Source organism: Gymnoscopelus microlampas (assembly GCF_963454915.1).
Source record: "Gymnoscopelus microlampas genome assembly, chromosome: 14".
Classification (NCBI taxonomy): Eukaryota; Metazoa; Chordata; class Actinopteri; order Myctophiformes; family Myctophidae; genus Gymnoscopelus; species Gymnoscopelus microlampas.
The window spans coordinates 42,233,677-42,261,359 of NC_139951.1; the positions used below are offsets into that span (position 1 = coordinate 42,233,677).

Consider the following 27,683-nt stretch of genomic DNA (forward strand, 5'->3'; position numbering starts at 1 on the left):
GGTAGGCCCAGTGGTGGAACCGCTGCGCCCGGGCGGGCAGGCTGTAGCCCTGGCTGGCCAATATCGCTTCTTTTAGCTTACGATAGTCTCTGGCATCTGCCATGGTCAGGTCGCGACAAACCCGCTGTGATTCGCCCGTCAGGAAAGGCGCCAGGAGCGAGGCCCACTCTGCTGCCGGCCATCTCTCCCTGGCTGCGGTCCGCTCGAATACCTCAAGATAAGCTTCTATGTCGTCGTCTGGTGACAATTTAGTGAGCACCTCCCGCGGTGCGCGAGTCGTAGAAACATCTCTGGAGATGCGGTCGATTAATTTTTGTACCGCTGCCTGTAAGTCAGTTTGGCTTTTCAGAAGCGCAGTTAAAGCGGTAGAGTGCTCCATGCTGTGGCTTCTTGACGTAGATCAGTGTTACCCGTATTCTCCACCATATGTGGGACACTGATCAAGGCCAAGACACAGATAGGCAGGGTACAAGCCCAATGAAGGGTTTTTATTCAACCTCTTAGCTCAGAGAGCTCTTGTTATTACGTTATTCGGCAAACTTAAATCATAATAGGGAAATCAACATAAATTCCTCCCAGGTCTGGGGACATTTTCCATTCACATTCACATTTGGTGTTTAAAGCTCGATCCATCAGGTTGCCTATGAAAATAAAAGAGACATTCTTTTAGTTCTCAAATTCACACACAAAGTCATTTAACGGTGTAGGGAATTTAATGTGGGATCTCACTCACCGCCCGAAAGCACCTGTCCAGTCACCAGGAGAGCCAGTGGAGAATGAGGCAGAGTGGCTGCGCTTTTAAATGTTTGTGGGCCACACCTAGCTGGCCAGCGCAGGTGTGCGGAGTTGGGGCTGATTCATGATGAGGACCGGTAGGTACCGCCCCTCTATGACGTGTCCCAGGCTGCGCTGCTGTCTGTCTGGCCTCTCTCTGCCTCTCTCCCACTGCTTCTCCCTGGTGAGGTGCTTACCTGTCGGGCGGCGCCCTAGTGAGACTCCACACTGCCTATAAGAGTGGTCTGAGAGGCATTCATCCAGGCTAGGCAGGAGGAGGACTCCATAATACTCCTGACCTGGGTTTTGTAGATGTCGGCTCTGCCTTTAGCATCAGCTTACGCAGTGCGTTTACAGAGATGTTGGACAGGTGGCTGGTCCACATGAGTTTACTGTCTCACTGCTCCTAGTAGTTATAGGATGGCTAAATGCCATAAATGACAATTTTCACGTACTCTATGTGCAAATATACAGTGACAAAAAACACCTCAAGGAGTGGGGACCAAATTATTATTATTATCATTATCATTAATTATGGGAAATTTGAGAGAACTACATTGTGGAGAAATTAAAACTAAAGAAAGAAAGAAAAACAGTCCACCAGTCTGTTGTAATCACCTCAGAATCCTGTCCTTCGTATTTATGGTCCTTTGGCTCCTTGGCAACTTCCTGTATGACAGAGAAAGAAAGACATGAGTGAGAAAAAAATGTAAGTATCCACAATACAATACAAACACTCAAGTAAAGTACAGATACAGATAAATATATACTTAAAGCTAGTGCTACACTATGTAACTTTCCTCTTCTACCCCGGATTTGAACCCGGTTTCCTACGCAAGTTCTGACATTTTTACCATTGAGCTAATAGAGCCTGCCTGCTTGCTCAGGGGATAAATTGAATATTGACCATCATGGTCATAATTCGTGTCAGATCCTGTGTCTAGGTGAGACATGACCTTTGACACGATCTAAATGTCTCAACAGAAGAGCAGGGAGACAAAATACAGCCACCCCAACTGTATAAGTTATATTGTATTCACATTCTCTACCATACAAATTGGACAAATTCCATTCATTAAAAAAAGTTACATAGTGCCGCTTTAAAGGGATAGTTCACCCAAAACATTATCTATCCATTAGTCACCCCATGGAGACTTGAATGCATGGATATATCTTTTTTTTTTTGTCGCATTCCTAAGCCAATAATTTGATGACCGGCAGCGGTTCCGGTAAAGAGACACAAAGAGTCTCCTTTGTGTCTCCTACCGGATCCCATATCCATGAATTCAAGTCTCCATGGGGTGACTAATCGATAGAAGAAAAGTCATTTTGGGGGTGAACTATCCCTTTAAGTACAGTACTCAAGTAAATATACTTTGTTACCGTCCACCACTGACATGTATACCGACACGCCCTCTTTCCCCCATCATCCTCACCCCGTCCTGCTGCGAGGGCCCTCGGCTCTGCGTGCGGGCGTCCTCCCGCTTCTCCTCGCCGTCTTTTTCCTCCTCCTCTTCCTCATCCTCCCCTTCCTCCGCGTCTCCCCTGTCATCCTCCTCCTCTTCCTCCTCCTCCTCCTCCTCCTCTTCCTCCTCCTCTGGCTCCTCCCCTTCCTCCGCGGCGGCCAGGTAGGACCCTGACATGGACGACATGGTGTCAGCGCTGATGTGGGAGTGCTGGGAGTGTGAGGACGCCATGGACATCACTGACTGGGCCAGGCTGCTGCTTACCGGCTCTACACGGAGACACTGACATTCACTGACCTGGCAACCACGCCTGCTGCTTAGTGCAGCGTTCACACCGGCAGCTACAAAGCTGCAGCGTTCACACCGGCAGCTACAAAGCTGCAGCGTTCACACCGGCAGCTACAAAGCTGCAGCGTTCACACCGGCAGCTACAAAGCTGCAGCGTTCACACCGGCAGCTACAAAGCTGCAGGCTACCATTCGTTTTCAATGGAAGCGACAGCGACGTGAAGATAAATCCGACGTTTGTAGCTGCAACGAAAGCTACGACCGCTACAAAGCTACATAAATAAGTTGAGCTGGCTTCAACTTCAGATACAAAAAGGTACAAAGGGTACAAATAAGCAACAGATATTATGCTGTGTGTAGCACCTTGTATCTTTGTATATTTTGTATCTGCCAGTGTGAACGCCAGCCGGCTCTACACAGAGAGACAGTGACGTTCACTGACTGGCACCACTGTCACTTAGATCACTGTTTCCCAAACAGTGGGTCGGGACCCATTTGTGGGTCGTGGACCGATTTTTGTGGGTCGCAAGTAAATATCCACTATATCTACATATATCCTATATATTATTTTAAAAGATTTAAAAAGGTTTCAACAAAAAAAAGTCACAACTTTTCAGCAATTAAAAAAAAAAAGTATTTAATAAATAATATATAAATCTAATAATTTCCATAAATAAATTTAAAAAACGACATTTAAGTAGTAGTGAAATAGCAGATCCACAAGCTCGCAACGAGACCCGTTGTGACAGTTGTTGTCCCGGGCAAACATTTAATTTCTCTTTTGGGTCTTGAGCTAAAAAAGTTTGGGAACCACTGACTTAGATGACATCAAGGGCCCTGTCCGAAATCACGTACTCACACACCATTTAGTATGCCAAATTAGGGGCCCTCAGAGAACAACTTTTGCGTTGCCAGCGCCAGTCTTCCATGTATTTTTTCCTATGGTAAAGACTTGCGCTTTCGCGCTCTCGATGGCCAGCCTTTTTTCAATGGTGCAGCGCCCTGGGCTCTTCAAGCAGAAAACCCCCAAGTATGTGAGTATGTTTTAGAGAGAGAAAGATAGACAAGAGCACCGCAGCCATATTGGAAAGAAATTGGGCCTCTTCCTTACTTCCTTCACAGGTCTTACCAATGATAATAATTAAGACTCTGTTCCATTTAGTGTAGCACAGTGGTTCTTAATTTTTTTCTTAATTTCAAGGACCCCCATAACTCTGAGAGTGTACAAATGGAACACCATTTGTACACTCTCAGAGTTACACACCCGTAAGGTCCATTTGGAAGGAACCCCCTAAAGCATTGGTTCTCAAAGTGGGGTCCTTGAGGGAGTTCCAGGGGGTCCCCAGCTAAATGATAGATTAGGCACCAAATGGACCCTTATGGGTTTGTAACTCTGAGAGTGTACAAATGGAACCAAATGGACCCTAACGGGTCCATTTGGTTCCATTTGTACACTCTCAGAGTTAAATTGACATAGATTTTACAATATAAATTGCGGTCCAAGTGATAGACATGCCATTAAATGGGGGTCTGTAGCCCTAATGCATGTCAAACTGGGGGTCCTTGAAATTAAAATGGTTGAGAATCACTGCTAGAGCCGTAAAAAATCTTCTCTTATGGGGGTCCCTGGCTTTTTTTTTAAATGGGGGTCCGCGGGCTAATAAGTGTCAATTTGGGGGTCCTTGACATGAAAAAGAGAACCACTGCCCTAAAGGAACCAGGAGGGGACCTGGACCACACTTTGAGACCCAATGGCGTAACAGAGGGTTTCCAGTGAGCCAACATGCACAATATCAGCGCCCTGACTCTGTTTGACAAGAATGGAACAGACAGAGCCTTCACTAGTATAATTGGTAAGTGAGAGATTTGAGGCCCAATTGCTTTCCAATATGCAAAGACAGAGAGACAGAGGGACATAGGGAACAGGCAGAGGAGAGAGGGAGGGAGGGACTAACCTGGCCAGTGCTGGGTTATAGACCCCTTGTATCAGGCACAACGTCACTGATAAGAGACAGTATGGAACCCGACCGCTCATATAAGATGCAATGGAAAAGTGGTCACAACACTCACACGTGTAAAAAATGCATTCCATCAAACTTTCAGAGGCAGTTTTCCCCTCCCAGGGTGGAGGAAGAAGGCTACAGGATGTTTACTGTGATCGCTAACCCTCTTGAAATATATACTCCTTGTTGTGTGTAAACAATAATAACGATTCTCAAAACCCCCGCCTCCAGTCGCTGTCATTAAGACGCGAGGCGTACAGAGGGCGCGCTCCCCATGACCACTGCAGCAGATGGCGTCACGTGCCGAGGGCGGCCAAGAATAGCACACACCTATACAAGCTCACAACGGTCGCATCCGCGGCGCATTGTGAGCTTGTACAATCGGCTATAATCGGGACGAAGAATATACCAGCCAACACACAGGAGGATGTTGAATGAACTGAAACCAGCACTCCCCAAAAAAACAACAGGTTTGGGGATCTGTTGGGAATTGATTACATGAAACCGCGGCACCTGCGCGTGCAGTCTCAATGTTTGTAAACAAATCATTGGTCAATACTCTATACTGACACCTGAACACGCTGATCCACGCATTACGAATAACCCCGGCAACCCGCCGGGTAAGCTGACTGCTTCTATACAATAAAAGAAATGCCCCCATTTGTTTTCGTGACATGTAGTTAGTTGGCTTTTTAGTCGGAGAGAATATGGGGAAGATACAGCATATCGTTGCTGTCGGGCAGAAACCTTGTATTTAAACTTTTTATGTTTTTTTTTCTCATAAATTAACGCCCTACTTCGTCATACTACAGTGACACACAAAAGTAGCAAAAAAGGCCGAGGGATGGTGGAGGAAGTGGGGTGTGTGTGTCTACCTTCGGGGGAGGTGAAGTAATGGTGGAGGACAGTGGGGTGTGTGTCTACCTTCGGGGGAGGTAATGGTGGAGGACAGTGGGGTGTGTGTCTACCTTCGGGGGAGGTAATGGTGGAGGACAGTGGGGTGTGTGTCTACCTTCGGGGGAAGGTAATGGTGGAGGACAGTGGGGTGTGTGTCTACCTACGGGGGAGGTTATGGTGGAGGACAGTGGGGTGTGTGTGTCTACCTACGGGGGAGGTTATGGTGGAGGACAGTGGGGTGTGTGTGTCTACCTTCGGGGGAGGTAATGGTGGAGGACAGTGGGGTGTGTGTCTACCTTCGGGGGAAGGTAATGGTGGAGGACAGTGGGGTGTGTGTCTACCTTCGGGGAGGGAATGGTGGAGGACAGTGGGGTGTGTGTCTACCTTCGGGGGAGGTTATGGTGGAGGACAGTGGGGTCCCCGTGCAGGAGGACTGCTCTATGGCTCCAGACGATGACAGGGTCAGGTTCTCACTCTCTGGGGTCACGCCGCACTGTAAAAAAAAGAAAAAGCCAAAGACGAGACCCAAAGTCAAAACCAGTTGTCATGATACCGATACCTGTCTCGGAAAATCTGCCGATACTGCCTAAAATCCTGGTATCGGTGAGTATGCCGATCTTCTTCTGGTTCACCTGGGATCCTAGTTTACGGAGGCACTACACGGTTTCTCTACATTCTATGAACAGTGTGTGTTTACCTTGCTGTAAGTGGCTCTGGATAAGAACGTAATGCTAAATGCCTGAATTGTACATTTTACCTCTTGCTGGTCCGCAGCAGAAGGTTTGCGGCGGCAGGCTTGAACCTCTGACTCGCTACACGTCTTCTCATCCTCCTCTTCAGGGAGCACAGAGGAATTCTGGGAAAGCGATCTGAAATCAGAAAAAAAATGTACTGGGATGAGAAAAAGAAATAGACACAGAAGACAACTGGCAGCGGTGGCCTAGTGGTTAGAGGGGCGGCCTTGATACCGGAAGGTCCCTAGTTCGATTCCCCAATTCATCACATCAATCATGAATCACCGCTGAATAGCCCTTGAGCAAGGCTTCCATGCAGGGTCCGGCTGGAAACAAGCTTCGTGCTTAGTCCGACACCCTGGGTAAACAACAAACTTTGCTTTGCTTTGCTTAACTGAGAGTAGAGAGTTTGGAGAGTAGTGCCGCTCATTTGATGCTACTGGCTGCGTGTGACAGCCCGGTCATTTACGACCTGACATTGAATCGTTCCCACAAGCATGTTTTTTTTAAGCTATTTGTACCAATAACACAGATGAGACTCACATTCAAGCACAGCAACGGTTGATCGGTGCGAACAGGTTTCAATAAACGCTCTGTGCGAGCAAAATGAACCCAAGCAAAAACGATCTCGACCGATACAGCTTCAATAGCTTCATCTTCCAGGTCTTCACGGAAGATAAAGTTATTGTCTTTATGTACATACATGCATACAGCACCCCCACGTCTGTTCCCATCTTTCCTATAGGCCAGCAGTGGCTCAGGGGTGGCCGGGTAGAGTGAACTGGAAACCGCAAGGTTCACAGTTCGATCCCGGGCTGGGGCGCTCCCCCAGAGTTAGTGTCGAAGTGTCCTTGAGCAAGACGCTGAACCCCTAATTGCTCCCGATGAGCAGGTTGGTGCCTTGCATGGTTTCCTCCGCCATCGGTGTATGAATGTATGTGTGAATGGGTGAATGGCACAATCAATGTAAAGCGCTTTGGATAAGAGCGCTATATAAATGCACCATTTACCGATAGGGCCTACAGATCCTATAGCCTGTGGGGACAACAACCCTGACAACAGGGCCAATAGCCTGTGGCAGAACATACAAATAAACAGCTTAAATTTGGGAGAAGTGAAAAATGGTCTTTGTCACTCTCTTCATATGCCATGTGGCCAATGGCCAGCGGCCGTGTGCAAGTTCAGATTGATCGGTTAAACCACTGAGGAGAACCATTGATGTACACAGCCAGCCAGCCAGCCAGCCAGCCAGACAGAGGTTTGAGAGAGGTTTCCTCATTTTATAGTGTAGTGATGAGCTTCCTCAAAGCTGTGTGTAGGTTATCTGACAACAATAAGCGTTTTTCACTCTACTCATATCAGGAATATTTGAATATCTGAGAATCAGACCCGTTTTCCTACTTCGTGGTGCACAAAACAGTTACCTCTTGCTGCCACTTGGGGCCGCCAACACACAGAGTATGAATGGTCTCCAGTGCAGATTCAACTACTTAAACCCTACAGTATCAGGGGTCTTCAACGTTTTTCAGGCCAAGGACCCCTTCGCTGAGAAAGAGATGAAGCAGGGACCCCCCCACCACATACTGTATACAATTGTGTTGCAGATTATATAATAATATAGATTTCACAGATAGCTTCATAGACTTGTTTTACTGTGTTCTTTTTCATTCTTTTTTTTCTTTCTCTTATCACAAAAACGAAGAAAACAAAACAAAACAAAACACCTGGTATATCTGTGATATATTTCCATTTTATGTCAAAATCTAATGCAGAACATTCGTTTTCTTTTCTTTAATATATTTGTTTAACTTACTTGGATCCACTCTTCTTGAGTTTGAGTCCCTGGCTGGAGTTGGTGGAGTGGTCCAGCGGGGACATGGAGCGCGCCGGGGCCGGGTGGGTCTCGCCGCTGTAGGGGGGCAGGGCTCCGGTGATGTGACTGGGACCCGAGTTGAGCGCGGGCGGGCCCACCAGCGACGCACTCAGGGGTCCGTTCAACGCCTCCAGCAGAGACACCGCCTCGTAGCCCGGGGGGATGTGCTCCGACGCCTTTGACACCAAGACATGAGTTAAAGTCCGTTTACAAGTGCTCAGGTCTTCAACAGCGGGTCTGGGACCCCTAAGGGCGTCCATTGGAATATATTCCTGAAAAGTTATGTTTTTTGGACATAGCCAACAAAAAAAAGCCGACAGTGACAGTTTAACCCATAAAGACCAGGAAAGCATCTATCTATCTATCTATCTATCTATCTATCTATCTCTATATCTATCTCTATCTCTATCTCTATCTCTATATATATATATATATATATATATATATATATATATATACACACACACACATATATATATACACACACACATAGCTAATTTGTTGGCTATTCAAAAATAGCAGATATACAAGCTCATAGCGCGTCACTTTGTGCCGCGCTATGAGCTTGTAGGTCTGATATTTTTGAAAGATCCTGAAAATGTGTGCAAATCTTTTAAACATGTTTTTCCCTGGAGTCCCTGGAGCAAAATATTTTGAGTTGGGGGTTGGTGGCCAAATACATATAATTTTGGGGGTCCTAGACAAGAAAAAGTGTGAGCACCACTGATATATAGCAACATCATTTTTTTTTTCAGAAAACTGTGTGGCTTTAGAAGACATTTGTAGAATCGGCCTCAATTCTTAATGGGTTAGTTCACCCAAAAAAATACTTTTTTTCTATCGATTAGTCACCCCATGGACACTTGAATTCATGGATATTTTTTTGTTTTTTGTCGCATTCCTAAGCCAATAATTTGATGACCAGTGGTCTGGTAGGCAGTGGTTCCAGTAGGAGACACAAAGGAGACTCTTTGTGTCTCCTACCAGAACCGCTGCCGGTCATCAAATTATTGGCTTAGGAATGAGACAAAAACTAAGAATATCCATGAATTCAAGTCTCCATGGGGTGACTAATCAATAGAAAAAAGTCTATCCCTTTAATGGGTTAACAGAGTATTGTGTGTCTGTGCGGTGGTCCGTACCGAGTGTTCCTCTGAGTCGGAGGTCTGTGAGGTGATGACAGGGTTGAAGGTGGAAGGGGACAGAGGGCTCAGTTTCTTCCTCATGGCTCGGATCTGCAGCAGAGCCCGGAATGCTGTCGGAAACGCAGGACATGAACAAAGAAAGAAAGGGAAAGAGGTAAAAAAAAGAGGACATGATACGTTAGAACATCAACAACCAAACATTTGAGACTGAAATCGGTCATTTTGTCATACGCAGACACATGGCCTAGTGGTTAAGGCGCATACCACATATATACAGTGGGCTCTAATGCAGCCTAACAGCCAGTCGAAAGTTCGATTCCCGCGCCCGGCGACCTTTGCTGCGTGTCACTCTCTGTCTCTCTCTCCCTGTTTCCTGACACTCTTCAGTAAATGTTCTTGACATGGCCACATAGAAAGACATTCAAAATTCCATTTGTTAAAGTGTTCAAACTATTATTTTCTTCTCTGTGGGCCTATGCAGGGTTAGATTTAAGAGAAAAAAATATATATATCTTTTTTTCTAACCAACATCTGACAAAAATAGTGGATTTACATGCTCAGAAAGTGTAGCATTATGACGCGTTGTGAGCTTGTAGATTTGTACATTTGTGCTATTGTTGAATAAATAAATAAAAAGCCCCAAAATAGGGACGCCAGTGTTGCTGTGGTTATAAATATGTAGATACACTGCGGCGCAACAGTGGAGCCGACAACACTGCAGAGCTCAAGACCCTGATGCTAGACAGGAGGGTGTGGAGGGCATGATTCAGGAGTCCCGAGTGGGTGTTGGCTAGTCTGCACTCTGGCATCACATGTATTTATGCATGTATTTAGTTCAGTCAGACCACAAGCAGGGATAAAACATATCCCAACCGGCCATAAAAATAAATTGAATGACTGGAGGGGGAGATATCAAAAGTAGAGGAATAGATTTTCAGCCCATCCCTGTCTGCATACTATGCTGTTTCTGTATTATTGTTATTCCAACTGGCTCGTCTCCCAGCCACTACCACACTTACTTACTTACTTACGCCACTAGATGGCGCAAAGATTCATCTACTCTGGTATACTCACAGACAGTCACATCCCTTCTTTATAGCTGGGAGGGAATTCACAAAGATTGTGCACTTGGTGACTAGTTTTTTTGCCATGGTGTTAGGTATGGGCATATGGTTTTCAAAAGACATCGCAAACAAGTTGGGCTGGTCCCCTAGTGGTCGGTTTGCAATAACTCCAATATTAGATAGGTCAGTATTATGTTGAAAACCCCAAATAATTGATAGAATATATTTTGCAATGGATTCTGTTACTATTGGGCATGCTAAAAAAATATATCATAGTGTGGAAAGGCATCATTTTCAAGATGATGTCTTCGATGGCTGCTGGGAGCTTAAAATGGCTATATCTTATTCATCACTCAAGGAATGTGACTGAATCAGTAAAATAATCAGTTAATTATTTATAGCCAAATTCAAGATGGTACCAAGGTGAGGAATATCTCAAAAATCCTAAAGATTGTGGACCGATCTACAAGTACAAATTTGACAGAGCAACAATCGCTTGTAGTTGAGTAATATTTGACCAGGAGTATCTGAGAATTGAGTACTTTGTCCACTTATTAAGACTCACCAGATATTATTTTTTTAAATAAGCCTTCAGAAGATTATGAAATTAATTTACAAAAAGGAAGCGTGCTTGCATGTAAGCCTGGGGCTATCTACTTTGTAACTCAATTAATTTGTTTGACTTGCTCTGCAGTTTGCTCTGCAGTTTGTTATTATCATTTGAAAAGAATGGACAAGACAATCAGCCCGAGGCTTCTTTTTCAACTGTCAAAGGAATTGCAATCAAATCACATGCTGACAAAGGCTTATGGAGGGTTGGATTTGCTGGGGTGGGGGGTTTCCACACTTCTGGTTTTGATCAGTGTTGGCAGGTCTGCTTATTATAAGTGACTTTGGGCTTGTTCTTCAGTAAAGTTGCTTGTAAATATTTTTAGATGAGGGTTTCGGGGCTTGTTTTTAAAGTGTAGTTGCTTATTTTGGGCTTGCTTTCAAATGTTGTTTAACCCAGTGGTTCTCAATAATTTTCATGTCAAGGACCCCAAAATGAATATGTATTTGTCGACAGACCCCCAAGTATTTTGTGACACCTGTACCAGGATTTGTAAACATCTGATTCCATGTGACTTTTTTCTGTTCAGACTGATTCCAATCTGGATGTGACGAAAATCTGATTTAGGGTGGATTTAGGCTCGATTTCCACCCGTTTTTATATAATGTTTTTCCATACTAGTGTATATTTGTCTGTCATTAAATGTTTCGATGAATTGAGTACAATTGAGTACATGAGGAACCCCCAAACAAGCCATAGTGCTTTCTTGGGTTTAAAATTCTCTTAACAGACCTTTATTGAACTTTACTTCCCTGTGCTTGTCTTTGCAAACTGTTAATAAAGTATTCAATCAAGCTGGCAGCATGAGGTCTGTTTCATGCCGGGTCCTACCGAGTCGAATATTTGCATTATTCACACACACACAGACACACCGGTTATTGTCTGGATTAACTTCCAGGTTTCAGTGCATGTGTGAAAGCCACTATGGTGTCAATGGCAGCACCACTAAGCTTTACATACCTTGGTTTCTTCCTCCTAGAAACCTGCCTATTCACTTGATAATGTTTTTTACAGTCACTGAGGGAGTAGGAGAGGAGTTTTGCATGAGAATAGTCATCAGTGATTTGACTCTCAAATCAAGCAGCTTGCTACCTGTATCATGTATCTCTACGGTGACCAGGTGTCCCAAGTCCTGACAAAATATCTCTGAAACCCTAAAATGTCCCATTTTTCTAAATTCACTACCAAATTGAGTCCCAGTTTTCACCATAATTAAGATAATAATATAGGCCTACTTGTTTTGAGTGCTTACATATATGTTTATCATGTTATGTTCTGTTGAAAGGTGCAGTTAAAAAAATACATCTCCTCTATCCTAATCAGATAGACAGAAATAACTAAATACAAATAAAAAATAGAAAAATTGTGAAGTGTAGCAAAAATAGCAGGTCTACAAGCTACTACAAGTTGATATTATTGCGCTCACTCCTCTCAGCTAACTTGTGACAAAGGAAGGAATTCTTACAATAATGACAATTCTCCTTTGGAGAGAAAAGCAAGCATTTTAGCTCACAAGTATGAATGTTTTTTAAGACCTAAGGTATGAGAGGTTCACAAAAACAACAACAGCTAAAATCTGGTCAGAATCACAGTTTGACACTTAACTCTTCAGTTTGCAGTGTTATTCCTATTTACACTGCAAACAACATGTCATGCATTAGCTTGCCAATATTACATTATGAACGTGCATATTGCCACTTCAACTGATGTTAGTGTGCGTGTCAGTTGCTTGTTGCTATGGCTGCTCACTCATGTGGAATAATCACCATCTGTTCGAACATTTGGCATATTAAGCACAGTGGACTAGTCCGTCTGTTTGTTTTATTTATGTTTTTGTCTCATTTAATGGTTTCAGATACACTGAAAGAAAGAGGAAAGACAGGAGAGAGAGGGGGGTGGCATGCAGTAAACTGCCTCGGGTCAAATTCTATGCAGGTTCAGCTGTGAGGACTATAGCTATATTTATATCTGTGGTTCTCAAACATTTTCATGTCAAGTATACCCCCATAATGATACATATTAAGGCCACGGACCCCCATTGGCATGGATTTTGCGACAGAGACCCCCATAAAAGAAGATTTGTCTAAATCTTTCAAAAATAGCCGATCTACAAGCTCAAAACGTGTCACGATGCGAAGCGTTGTGAGATTGTAGATTGGCTATTTCCACCATATATTTTTGGGGGAAAGTTTAAAAGTATAAAGCCATTAAATATGTCAGTCCTTTCTTTGTTTCAGTTATTTGTCATCTGTCATCTGCCCTGAGCAACTTTTGCTTATAAAGCCTAAAAGGTAGTAAAGTCATTTTTATTCCCTACATGCCAATGTTGAATGCCAAAAACACAATGAAATCGTTAATCGCAATTATGTGTGTGAAAATGTATCAGCAAGTAAAATGTAATGATGGTGACAGTCGAATACAAGAACGCTCGCCCCGGGTCAAATCCGGCGACCTCGAAACGGTCGCCACCAGGTATTCCTAAGCGTAACCCCAGTAAAGCTATGCCTATAAACCTAACCTTATTCCTAAACTTAACCTCAGTAAAACTATGCCTATAAACGTAACCTTATTCCTAAATGTAACCTCAGTAAAACTATGCCTGGCATGAGTTACTATGAGTGGCAGCGGGTTACTATGAGTGGCAGCGGTGGCCTAGTGGTTAGAGGGGCGGCCTTGATACCGGAAGGTCCCTAGTTCGATTCCCCAATTCATCACATCAATCATGAATCACCGCTGAATAGCCCTTGAGCAAGGCTTCCATGCAGGGTCCGGCTGGAAACAAGCTTCGTGCTTAGTCCGACACCCTGTGTAAACAACAAACTTTGCTTTGCTTTGCCTAAACCTACCATTATACCTCAGTAAAACTATGCCTGAACCTAACCTTATGCCTAAACGTATCCTCAGTAAAACTATGCCTAAACCTAACCTTATGCCTAAACGTATCCTCAGTAAAACTATGCCTAAACCTAACCTTATGCCTAAACGTATCCTCAGTAAAACTATGCCTAAGCCTAACCTTAAATCTAAACCTAACCTCAGTAAAACTATGCCTATAAACCTAACCTTATTCCTAAACGTAACCTCAGTAAAACTATGCCTGAACCTAACCTTATTCCTTACAGTACGTTTTAACAGCGGGCGACTCTCGGGCGATCGCCGGACGACATCGTCCAAAAGATAAAGAAAATCCATCTTTTCATCGCCCCCCCCGCCCACTTCGCCCTATTCCCAGTAGTTGCCGGCTCTCATAGACATATAATGCACTTCCGGAAAATACTATCCTGATCGCCCGCTGTTAAAACGCACCGTGAGTCTGTGAAAAACACTGGAGCCGAGTGTGTTTAGGGGCGAGCGTTCCGGTTCCCTGCCAGCCCCTAAAGTACTCACGCAGTCTGCAGATGGGGCAGCAGTTGGCCTGGTAGCGCAGTGTGTCTGCACAGGCGTTGCACAGACACAGGTGTCTGCAGGGCAGGATGAGGGTGTCCCGCACGTCAGACAGACACACCACACACTCTGCGCTGTTGTCGCTGATCTCGTCGTCCGCCACCTGGCACACACACACACACAAACACAACAATTAACCACTTAAACCCTATAGGGTTGACCCTCAGGGCTCTTTATTCTAGTGTCTTTTCTGTTTTCTGTTATTGTGGGGAAAGCTTCTGCTGAAAATAGCGTGGTAGTGCGAGGGTTACCGTGTCTAACCGTATACAAGGTGTGTGTGTGTGTGTGTGTGTGTGTGTGTGTGTGTGTGTGTGCGCGCATGTCTATTTTTTACCTTTGATTCTTGGCTGTTGTATTTGTTCTCAATGCCGTAGATCTCCTGCAGTAGGTAACTCACTCCATCCACCTGGGAAAACACACACAAGAGATGGAGAGAATAAGACTATGTTTACACTGGCAGCAAAATCATATATATAAGAAAAGAGGGGGGGGGGAAAGGAGGAAACGACGACCCCAATTTCCGATCCAGGGCTTGTTCTTATCTCAGCTGGATTATGGTGAGATTGTAAAGGTTTGCTTGCCCCACAGTATTGGCCAAATTGGATCCCCAGCTCTATCATGCTGCTCTGAGATTTATCTCCAATTCTGCTTTCAGGAGCCACCATTGCAATTGTGTATCTATGCCCTAGCTGGGTGGTCTTCTTCAGCTTCACGTCGACTCCAGCATTAGTTACATGTTCATTTATAAAGCTATCCTCTGTAGTGGTGGGAAAAAAGGTTCTTTTTAGTGAACGAGCGATTTCGTTCACGTTCACGCCACGGCAACGATTCGTTCAAATGATTCGTTCACGTTCTCGTTCAGTAGCGCTATTTTCTAGTGTTCAAAATGTACTCGCGTAAAAGTACAAAAGTATTGGCATCAAAATATACAAAGAACCAAAAGTGAAAGTACTAACATATTTGAAAATAGCCGGTCTACAAGCTCACAACGCTATTTTCAAATAGCCTAGGTATCAAATAGGGCTAAAGTGGTTAATGTATGTTTTATAATGTGTGTAAAACACCATGGCGGGAGCGTTTTCTTTTTACGTTGCGCGTGAACGTAACAGTTTCAGAAAGTGAACGAGCTCGTTCACGGCAAATGAACTAGTTCTTTTGAACGAATCGATCATGAACGACACATCACTAATCCTCTGTAAACCAAGTTTATCTTGATCATCAATAATTCACACAACCTCAGATCCAATGCCTGGCTGCACCACCCTGTGCCCTCTGTGGGCACCGAGGCTGGCCAACGAAGCCTTTGATATTTCCGACCGTGGGCTTGGAGCAACCTTCAATCCAGACTCAAAATGCTGGATTTGTAAATCCAGCATTTTTGAGTCTGCTTACCAATTGCTGCACCTGCATTCCGATGTTTAGCTCATAGAGTGGTTTTATTTGCGTTTTCAGGGTTGTATGGTATTTATATGATTGTATTGTACTTACTCGGTTTTGTACAGTTCATGTTTTTATTCAGATTTTAAGCTTAGGTATTTCCATTTGATTTGTATCTGGTAGTCAGTGTGTATGTCTGTTCAGTCTTGCATAAAAATGTTAAGCAGTGCATACTTGTAAAGTAAACAGACAGACAATACACATCTCACTCCATCCTGCAGCATGATTAACCCATTAAGGCCTGAGTCCGATTCTTAAAATGTTTTCTAAATCATTTTTTTGAAAAAAAAAAATATATATATTTTTTCACGATTTAAAAAAAATAGCAGATCTACAAGCTCATAACGCGGCACTCGGTGCCGCGCTATAAGCTTGTATATCTGCTATTTTTGAATAGCCAATGAAATCTAAAGTGACACAGATGCGTTCCAGGTATCAATGGGATAATTGTGGAGGCCGACACCTGCAGGCGCCTGGTCTTTTGTGAGTTCCAATGTGTATTCAGATGGGATGGGTGTCTGGCTGCCTGTTGTATGTTGAATGATCTCGTAACTAAAGCACTTCCACAGGGAGGGGGGAGGGGGCTACTTTCAAGGCCTAGCATATAAATTTGATGTGATTAATTCAGGTCAGGTATTGTAACCTGGAGAGACTCGCAATGGATACGTTTGTTGTCAGAAGCGGTCCTGCGCTCGTTCCGAACGCTGGCAAAAGAAAGGCAGAATCTAGTAGTAGCCACACCAGCACAACTAAAACGAAAAGGAGCAAAAGAACTTATGAGCCTAAATTCCTTGCGTATGGATTTACGTGGACCGGCCACGAAGATGACCCCAAACCGCAGTGTGTTCTGTGTAATGCAATCCTTGCTAACGAGAGCTTTAAATCAAATAAATTACAGCGGCACTTGGTGAATTTAAAACGCAACCACTAGATTTCTTTCGGAACTATTTGGGAGCACAGAAAACTGTTCTCAAAACTGCAACAACAGTAAACGAAAAAGGATTACAGGCTTGTACCAAGGATGTAATATCTGTTGTTTTTGGACAAAGTTCTGCAGATCAGCAGCTCCGTACAATACTGCCGTCAGATGACACTATTTCAAGACGAATAGACTGCATGGCTGACGACGTTAACAGCCAAGTAGTAGAGAAACTCAAGCAGAGCCTGTTTTTTGCTATTAAATTCGACGAGACGACGGACATCTCCTCTGATGCTCAGCTACTAATGTGAGATATGAGCATGATGGAGAACTTCAGGAGGACTTTCTGTTTCGTCAGGCGTTACCTGATCGTGCAACCGGGGAGGAACTATTTATAAAACTGGATTTGTTTATGGCTGATAACGGCCTGGGCTGGCAGCGCTGTGTGGGGATATGCAGTGACGGTGCCCGTGCAATGACTGTTAAAAACAGTGGGCTGATTGCCGGGGTTCAGTCTGTTTCCCCACACGCAGTTTGGACTCACAACATCATTCACCGACAAGCCCTAATGGTGAACAAAATGCCACCCAGTCTTAAACAGGTGCTTGACGACGCAGTCTGTATTGTCAATGCAGTAAAAAGTAGCGAAACCACTTCCCGCATATTCAATGTGTTGTGCGATGAAATGAGCTTCTCTGAGCGCAACAATCTGCTATACCGCACTGAGGTGAGGTTGCTATCCCGAGGCAGGGTATTACATCGCCTTTTTGCACTCAGGGAAGATGTGCGGATTTTCCTCGCAGACAGAAACAACCCATTGGCACAGAGATGTACCGATAATGAATGGCTGGCGCAGCTGGCATGTCTAGCTGATATCTTTGACCGCCTCAATACGTTGAATCTGGGACTACAAGGTCGGGACACAGACGTGTTCGGACTCACAGATAAAATGGAGAGCTGGATTAAGAAACTCCGCTTGTAGCACTCCAGGATAATCAGCAGAGATTTGGGGGCATTTACACTGTTTGAGGACTTTTTGGAGGAACGGAACTTTGCGAAAAACGATTTGAAACCCATCATCTGTAGCCACATTGACGGGCTCATTGAAAAATGTAGGAACTATTTCCCCGAAAGAGAGAGCACGGACAACAATTGGATCCGCAATCCTTTTGTTACGCACAACGCACCAAGCCTCCCACTGTCTGAGCAGGAGGCGCTCATTGATCTTTCATGTGACGGGCTGTTGGAAGTCAAGTTCACTGGACAGTCCCTCGCAAAGTTCTGGATATCAGTCCGGAACGAGTACCCAGAGTTGAGTAATGCTGCGCTGACAAAGCTTGTCCCTTTGTGAAGCCGGATTTTCGGCACTGACTTTTTTTTGTTGTTGATATTTCATTTCCTCGATAAGATAGTGCTGTAATTTCATTTTCTAATAAATATTCATATTCAAGGTCAACAATCTCTGCTTTTATCTTGATATTATTCATTTCCACGTTGAAATTGTGCTATGAATAAAGTGTGGGGCCGACAAAATATTTCCCAGATAAAATGGGGTCGTTTGAGAATGTGACAGGTATAATTATAGTTACCACTTGTTTTTGCTTCAGAGGTTTCACACAGTAGCTCCCGTCCATATGCTGGCAAAAACAACAAACACACATACGCACACGTTAGTATTTTAAATGATTTGTGTCAATTGACAACTTCCCTGTACATTTACACATTTGCAGTTGCTTATTGAAGTTAGCGCGTTCCGTACCTTCTCAAATGTAGCCAGCAGCACATGAGAGTGTCCCATATGGTCTGAGGAGAGAGGGAGGGAGGGAGGGAGGGAGGGAGGTCAAGATAAGGACATTGGGTACAGCCTTGTTTAAAAGATTTGTCATTTTGCCTTGACCTTGAGTCAAACAGAAGGTCTTATGAAAGCAACTCACCCTCTCCCTCATCGACCACAGCCTGCACCACCATGGGGAACACCTCCTTGTCCATGTCGAACAGTAGCTACAAGTAACAATCACAATCACTATAGCAGACAGAAACCTCTTATGTCCATATCTTTTTGTGTCCCCCCCCCTCCCGTAAATGAATGCCCTACTTGGTCATCATACTATAGCATCACAGAAAAAGTTGCAGATCTACAAGCTCGAAACACTGCGCAAAAATCTGCTACTTTTGAATTAGTATCCTGAAAAGTAATAGTTTTGGACATATGAGGTTTCCACCCAACAGAGACGATATATATTATATTATGTATACGTGTATATATAGAAAATCAAGTACTGTTACTATGCAAATCTGTACTGTGACATACAGGTGTAACTAAAGCAGGTGAACAGTTGTCTTCTATTCCTGCATGCAAATAAAACAATGACAACAATCTCTGCTACAGACGTGGGTGATCGTAATGCGCAGTTGCACACGTAATGCGCACGTAAAGGGATGTTCATGCTGTCGGGTGGAAACCTTGTATGTCCAAAGTCATTACTTTATTATTATTATGAGAAAAAAAAAATAGTACCTATGACTTTTGTGTGTCATAGAGTGTGTCACACTCATTATTCAAGAGTGTGACACTCTTGAATAATGAAGGGTGTCAATTTACAAAAACAAATGAAAGAAAAGCATTAAAAAAGTTGGAATATGGAGATGCGAGATTTCTGGTCCTCCTATTGTACCTCGTCATCTGCCCACTCGCTCAGGTTGACAGAGTGTGAGCTCAGACAGAACTGCTGGCACACTCCTCTCTTGAAGTGCACCGTCTCTGACTGCAGCGAGCTGTCCTGGGGAAGGTAACTGCATGGAGGGGAAAACAGTCAATCCAATTATTAAAAAAATGATAATTGAAAATGTATCATTTAATACAGGGGTCTTCAACGTTTTCAGGCCAAGGACCCCCTAGCTGAGAGAGAGATGAAGCAGGGACCCCCTACTCTATATTGTATAAAATTGTGTTTCAGATTAAAGTTTTTTTTTTACTTAGTCTGCAATTCTTTCCCTCTACACCTATAGCCTTTTTGCCAAAAATAGCCGATCTACAAACTCTCAACGCCTCGCAGCGCGAGGCGTTGCTTGTAGATCTGCTATTTTCGGCTAATGTTTCCCTCAGAAAAGGAATTCTAGGGTTCAAGTGGTTAATGTAAAAAAACTAAATCCACAAAGATTTGGCGGACCCCCTATATTAGCTCTGAGGACCCCCTAGGGGTCCCGGACCCCCTGTTGAAGACCCCTGATTTAATAATATTAATTTTCGTATCCAATTATGCCCTATGTACTGTGTATACACAGACACACACACACACACACACACTTACATTGGCACGCCGTTGTGGAACTCTTCGATGGCCTGGTAGTAAATGGTGATGGCCACCTGTGTGTCCGCGTCGAAGGTGAACTCGATGTTGTAGCAAGCCCTTGTAGTCTTCTCTTCCACCTCCTCCTCCTCCTCCTCCTCCTCACCACCATCACCGTCACCCGGTAACTTCAGGTCCTCACTGACCCTGCAGGAACGAGGGAGCAGCAGAGAGAGACAGAGAGAGAGAGAGAGAGAGAGAGTTTCAAAAGTTTATCCCAAGCTCACCTTTCCCATGTGTATGTATAACTATTACTGACTGAAAACGCACAATTCTTATGTTTTTTTTTTTCTAAGATTGTTTTTTCTAGGTTGCAATGTAATTGCAATTGTTGAACTTTTGCTTTGGCAATGTAAACGTATGTTTTCTGATGCCAATACAGCCCCTTGAATTGAATTTGAATAGAGAGAGTGTTTACCTTGCTTACAGTAAATCGCTCTGGATTACGAGCATCAGCTAAATTCCTAAATTGTAAATTGTAAAAGAACTTGTGCTAAAAGTTTTCAGAATGATTGAACAACAACAATCTTTCAGAATTTTTCAAAACGTTTCGAAAATAAGACGTTCTACAAGTGATACTTGATTTGATATCCTATCGCCCAGCCCTACAGAGAGGTAGTGGTATACGCACCGTACGAGCCGTAGCGTGTCCTTGCGGATGTTTATAAGGCTTCGTAGCGTCTTCACTGGTTCGTGGGGGGGTGGGGCCGCATACGGGAACTGTAGAGGCAAACAATGGCACAGGGTCAGATATGTTATATGATTATAGACAACACATATAGTACTTTACTGGTTTTCTGAAGGCAACTATGGCCATTTTAATCAACATGTAGACACAAGTAGTAATAACTCTATTACTACAAGTAGTTGTACTAGTACTAGGTATTAGTACTTCCACAACTACTACAACAACAACCACTGGCCTAGCGGTCCGGGCACTTAGGCTCAATGTAGCAGCCTGACAGTGCGTTGCGAGTTCGAGGCCTTTGCTGCGTGTCACTCCCCATCTCCCTCTCCCCGTTTCCTGCCTAACTTCACTTACACCAGGGGTCTTCAACGTTTTCAGGACCCCCTAGCTGAGAAAGAGATGAAGCAGGGACCCCCTCTATATTGTATAAAATTGTGTTTCAGATTAAAATAAATGTTTTACTTATTCTGCTCTTTTTTCCCTCTACTCCTATACCTCTTTGCCAAAGATAGCTGATCTACAAGTTCACAACGCCTCGCAGCGCGAGGCGTTGTGAACTTGTAGATCTGCTATTTTTGGCTAAAGTTCTCCTCAGAAAAGGGATGCTAGGGTTCAAGTGGTTAAGGTAAAAAAAAAAATCAAATCACACAAAGATTTGGCGGGCGTCCTGTAGTAACTCTGACGACCCCCTAGGGGTCCCGGACCCCCTGTTGAATACCCCTGACTTAAACTATCAATAAAAGGCACACAAAGCCCAAAAAAACTCTCCTGGCCACAGAGAAAGTGCCGGTCTGCACACTGTGGCCTTGGCCCGGGTTCATTAACACATCAGTGTATCAGACCTTTGCTGACGAGTGCTGAGCATGGATCTAAAAAAAGTGCTCGGCCAGGGCCTTTCTGGTGCCAATGGGGCTGACACTTCAGTCAACTAACTGTCTGAGTCTGGTGCTTCTTGTGGACCACAGAGTGTACTAAAAAAAAGAGCAGGGTCAAACGGGCAAATTATCTTTGCCGTGGCTCGGCCTGCAGCCTCATGCTGTCACGATTACAAATTTAAATTGACGATTAATTGTCACTCAAATAATTGCGATTAATGATTTAATTGTGTTTTTGGCATTGAACACTGGGAATATATGAAGCCTTTTAGGCTTCGTAATAAAAAAATGCACAGGGCAGATAACTGAAATATACAAAGAAATTATTGACACATTTAATCATTTTATACATAAGGTAAATAGGATAAATAGCTGATCTAAATAGCTGATCTACAAGCTTACAATGCGTCACGAAGTGACACGATGTAAGCTTGTAGATCTGCTATTTGCTTTTTTAATATTTGAAAATGTGTGAATATTATTCAACATGGAAACGATTATGACGATTACGCAAAAATAATTGCGACTATCTCAAATAATTGCGACTAGACGATTACGTAATAATTGTGACGGGTCTACTGCAGCCTCGTGCTTATAGGATGGAATCACAGCCGTGTTAAAGTGCCATACAGCACGTCATAGACTCATATTGCTTCAATCTGTGGTCCTCAAATATTTTTTATGTTTGCATGAAAAAGGGGATCCTGCACACCGTCTTCACTTACAGCCAAAAATATCGAATGAGAATTCATCGTTTCGGTCGCGCTGACCTTCGTCAGGTACCTGACGAAGGTCAGTGCGACCGCACGTCGACCTTCGAACCAAGGGTGGTGTTCTCAGCTGCCCTTTGTGCTGCATTTTGAAAAAGGTCTATTGCTGACCGTGTGAAAGGGGAGACCGGCTGGTTTTGGGTTCTGAACACAAAAAAAGAATCATCGGAGCATTTCTTCCACCACTTAGTTTGGGGATTTTGAACACAGCGAGGACCCCACCCGAAGGAGAGGATGTGGTTACGATGCGTACCTCCACACCACTACCCAGTGGTAGAAAGTACCATTTTGAGGTACATTTACTTTACTTACTCCCTGCCTGGGAGGAGGATGTGGTTAAAAGATACCCCCCCCCCCCCCATCTGAGCTGGGAGGAGCGGGCACACTGGAATTTTGGCCCCACGGTAGGTGTGTGTATGTGTGTGTGTGTGTGTGTATGAATGGGGCAGTGATTGGAACAGTATTCAGTACATTAAACATGTGGGTGTCGCAGGAGTCTTGCCTGTGTAAACCACACCCACCCACCCACACACACACACACACACACACACACACACACACACACACACACACACACACACACACACACACACACACACACACACACACACACACACACACACACACACACACACACACACACACACACACACACACACACACACACACACACACACACACACAGCATTCATTAGCAGTGCTGGGGTCAAACAGTGTGGCTCTTGTAAAGCTGTGAACCAAATACATCCAAGCCCCACCCAGCCCAGGTACACTGGAGCACTTCAGTCCAGGTTCACACATTTTAAATTGTTTCATATGTCGGGTGGAAACCTTGAATGTCCAAAACCCTTACTTTTCAGGAAAAGGAAAAAAAAGAGAACCAATTGATCCAATCTAGTTATTATTTAGTCAATGACCGTACAAGCTCTTGTTAATAATTTTCATCGGGTCAATGTTTATCAAATCAGGGGCGTCACGGCCATTCACTGTGCGTACGACGCGACACCCTCAATCACATAGATCCGTGATTTCATACCCTCCACTTTTTGAAAAAATAAGAATTAAATAACCTAACCCTAACACCGAAATAAAGTAACCAAAACACGAAAAAAAACGAACAAAATTTTGAAAATACTAAATTTGTTTACATTTGACAGTTACAAATGTTTTTCACGATTTTTCAAAAATAGCAGATCTACAAGCTCATAGCGCGGCACTCGGTGCCGCGCTATGAGCTTGTATATCTGCTATTCTTGAATAGCCAAAGTGTAAAATAAGGGGTATGTATAAGTCCACCGAAAGTCCATCCTTCTGAGAGCCTGTGACGTCCCTGTACCAAACCTACAGACACACCTAACCACTTTCACTTACATTTAGTGTTTTTGGATGGGGTCAGGGGTAAGATTAGACAATAAACGTTTAGGTTCAGGGGTTATGGTTGGAGATATGCCTGATTTCTACTTAGTTGTCTGTCTATCTGTCCTCTCCTCTCCTCCCCTCCCCCTCCTCAGCCCTCTAGGTTGAGAGTGATTCTGTGTGTTACAGGAATGGTAAGCTGTTGGCTTAAATCCATGTTATTACCAGCCTCTGTACTTAGTATGACTGCATCTACACTACACACACACACACACACACACACACACACACACACACACACACGCACACACACACACACACGCACGCACACTATCACATCCCCCGACACACCTCGCACCCCACACTCAATAAGCGGAAAAAGAGAGGAAAAAAACTGGAACGATTTTTTTTTTAATGAATCAAAAGCATTGAACTCTAACTGTCCTTGAGTAAATAAACAAATAATAATTTGGTGCATCCCTTTGCTACAGCCAGCAATTTCTGAAAGAAAGAATCCAAGAAATAGACCATCCCTAACTTTTTACTCCACTACAATTATTTACTTAGTAGATTGAGATTATTATTACAAAACATACATTTACTAATTAAGCCCTATTTTATACCCGAAAATAGCAGAGCTTGTAGATCTGCTATCTTCGAAGGATTTTGACACATTTTAGTACTTTGACTTTGGTACTTTAAGTACATTTTAATGCCAATACTTTTTGTACTTTTACTGTAGTCACAAGGGATACGAAATCAATCGGTCATCATATCGGTATCGGCCGATGTTGGCCTTAAAATGCAATATCGGTATCGAACCGATATCAAAATAATAAATCTGTTTTAGCCGATATTTTATTTTATGATGCGAAGCCTGCGGAGCTAGTTCAGGCAGACAACTCAAAGGAGCACCCAATCAAAGGGGTCAACAATTTGGAACATTTTGAAATAAAAATACTACTGAATATTCAAGTTGTTTATCTTGGGATGTGGGCCAATATTTCAATAACGGTGCATCCCTAGTTTTGGAATAAAGAGGTTTATATGCCTTTTTAAGAAAGGACATTTGAACTTGTTTTCATACAGATATTCAACATCGGTAAATATCGGTTATCGACCATGACAGCAATGTTGACATTGATTCTCGGTATTGGCCAGAAATGTATGTTAAATACAGGCCTTGTACTTGTAACAAGAGTATTTTAATGTGGTATTGCTATTTGCTACCTCCGGGCTATGGTCGATGCTTACACCCCTGCCCGACCACTTCGGTCTGCCACCTCGGGGCGACTGATTGCCTCGTCACTCAAGGGTCCTTCTGGTCGATCAACACGGTCACGACTATTTTCTGTTCTGGCCCCACAGTGGTGGAATGAACTTCCCACTGATGTCAGGACAGCAGAGTCACTGCCCATCTTTCGCCGCAGACTGAAAACCCACCTCTTCACGAAACGCTACCCTTCCTCTTTACCTGGCCTACTTGTTTTATTGTTGTATTGTTTTATTGGATCTTGTTTAGTCGACACACTTATTTGTTTTAGCTCTTGCTCATTTGATTTTGCTATTTTGTCTCATTTGTTTAAGAAAGTAGGTAGCTGATATATTGCACTTTTACCGTAGCGCTACAGTAGGTATACTCTTGGTTGCTTGTTTCTGCAGGAAATGCACTTAAGACTTCTGGTGATTAGTAGTTTCGTTCCCTACCTATGTTGAATACACTTATTGTAAGTCGCTTTGGATAAAAGCGTCTGCTAAATGACTGTAATGTAATGTAATGTAATGCTACTAAATCAGAGTACTCATTCCACCACTGGAGAGAAGCTACAGTACCACTGTAGCACTAGCTGGGGGGTTTATTATGGCTCTACTGTGCCATCTGCTACAAGACCAACAGAAATTATGTAACACTCATAATACAGCTGCAAACCTCTTTGGAATCAGTTTAAATTCCATACGGCAATTGTCGGTGAGGAGCTTTGGTGTAGAGGGCAAAGAGGAGGGGACCAAATGCAGACCCCAAGTGGTTAACGCCGCCATTTGTTGTTTGATTAATTTATCTGCTACGGTACATGACGTGACAAAATCAGAACCTCCTCTGTGTAAATATTTGAATAACACATTAGTCCTACCGCTACTGGTCTGGTGCCCAGGAAGTTGAGGTCTGTGTTCTCCCCAAACAGGTAGCCCTCTGGGTGGGTCGAATCAAACTTCTCTCCCCCCATGATGAAATGGCTGGCGAAGTAGCTTCCTGTGAACAGAGGATAACAAGACGTGTTGTTCAGATAACAAAGATCTGTAAAAACCACTGCAAACGCTGCACAATGAGCTTGAGACACAACTAATATGAATCATTGCCTTTGTCTATAGAGCGAACCTTAATGGAAACTGACAAAGTTCAAAAGTAATGTGGGGTAAATGCTTCTTTAGACACAGTGGAGCAGTTAATTGGAACATGCTACCATTGTCCATAAAGAGCATTTAGTAGTCATAACAATAAGTAAAAACAATAGGTCAAATCATGGCTTAAAGTTAGTGTTGCAGTTTAGCGGGTTGCCTGTTTAATTTATTTATTTATCTATGCTGTGAATAAGGTCTCAGCTTTACAGTTTATATTGAACCGCAAACGTGAAAGCCAGAATAAACAAGAGTTTCACCTCACTTTTACCTGTAACTGAGTTGTGACAATAACGTTGATTGATTGATTGATTGATATAGTTGTATCGTTTTTACAGTGGCTTGGGGGTCAATGTCTGTTCTCTGTTGTTATGTCTGTCTGTACTACTAGACTAAGGACCACAATGGAAATAAGTCTTTGACTTTATTGTCTCTTTTTATCCTTGACGTGTTATTTCAGCGATTGCATCGCATTTACTTTAACACAATGTCCAAGTTAACAAATCAATCAATCTTGTCTTGTTATACTGTTTTAAACCTTTGTATCTATATCACTGAATCGTTACAGCAGACACTTGTATTGTTCTAAGGCACAAACCCCACCCACATGAGCTGAAACAAAGCATTTAATTATGGCCAAGTACTAACTGACGACCGGTCGGTTGTTATTGACGTAGAGAGGACTGCATGCTTGTTCAACCCGAAGAGACCAAGGCGTTGAGGACAACAGGACTAAATAAAACTACAAGTTCTGGGTGTAATCACAGTGTTGGCCGTTATCCTGAGACTATAATAATGGGCCAGTGAACAAGGGAATAACTTCAACCATATATTACCCAGGCAAAGTCATCATTCTGATTCAGATTGTGTCAAATAATGCATCCGTCAAAACAAATGTTTAAACTGTGATGATATAGGCGGCGCACACACACATACATAGAAGTGCATAGGTGTGTACATAGACTAGAGTAAATAGACACTAGCTCAATGACTGGGCTCCCTTCTTTCGCCACCTTATTATTACTTACAGCTGGTGTGACAGGTGAGTTGAGCCCTGGCTCTATGTGTCACCAGATCCCCGGGATTCAGGGACAGGAACCAAGGGCTGGCAGATCAGGTTCACCACCACAATACGGCCTTTAAGGGCCAACACTTTTAATACCAGCCAGCCCTGTCCTTCCTATCCTACCACCTCTCCTTCCGTCCTTCCACCTCGGGTGACAACAGCAGCTATCGTGCCAAATGGAACCACATTTGCACCATTTTGTACCAAATTTGTTCCATTTCTACTCCCTCGGTTAAAGTTGACAATCAGGATTTTAACGTGTAGGTCTGTAGGACTAGGAGAGGTTGTTATCAAACTAACTCGCTTTTTTAACTGATCTTGTATTTATTAATTTATTTTGATTAATTTGATCAGAGGGGAGATTTGTGTCACGCTGATGGTCACCAGTGGGGTGTGAAGGAACTTCCTCTTCCTTTGGTGTGTCGCCCAGGTGGCGCCTAAACCCTGACCTTTAACTTCACAGAAACTATGCCTAAACCTAACCCTAACCTCACAAACACTATGCCTAACCCTAACCTCACAGAAACT

At 43.6% G+C, this 27,683-nt stretch overlaps 1 protein-coding gene across 5 annotated transcripts in view; it reads right to left on the reverse strand.

Annotated features, from left to right (window-relative positions):
- The window catches only part of rnf157 (ring finger protein 157), a 52,101-nt gene that overhangs the window by 18,685 nt on the left and 5,733 nt on the right, over positions 1-27,683 (reverse strand). For 4 of the 5 annotated variants that reach the window (XM_084077401.1, XM_084077399.1, XM_084077403.1 and 1 more), the window contains exons 2-16: positions 25,825-25,943; positions 20,635-20,723; positions 19,965-20,150; positions 19,329-19,446; positions 18,588-18,654; positions 18,413-18,456; positions 18,243-18,290; positions 14,632-14,703; positions 14,241-14,400; positions 9,177-9,289; positions 7,975-8,210; positions 6,185-6,296; positions 5,812-5,920; positions 2,211-2,509; positions 1,393-1,443 (exon numbers count right to left, since the gene is read on the reverse strand). In XM_084077401.1, coding sequence (XP_083933527.1) covers positions 1,393-1,443; positions 2,211-2,509; positions 5,812-5,920; positions 6,185-6,296; positions 7,975-8,210; positions 9,177-9,289; positions 14,241-14,400; positions 14,632-14,703; positions 18,243-18,290; positions 18,413-18,456; positions 18,588-18,654; positions 19,329-19,446; positions 19,965-20,150; positions 20,635-20,723; positions 25,825-25,943 — 1,823 coding nt within the window. The remainder of the gene's footprint in view (positions 1-1,392; positions 1,444-2,210; positions 2,510-5,811; positions 5,921-6,184; positions 6,297-7,974; positions 8,211-9,176; positions 9,290-14,240; positions 14,401-14,631; positions 14,704-18,242; positions 18,291-18,412; positions 18,457-18,587; positions 18,655-19,328; positions 19,447-19,964; positions 20,151-20,634; positions 20,724-25,824; positions 25,944-27,683) is intronic. The other variant, XM_084077400.1, reaches the window with a different exon arrangement.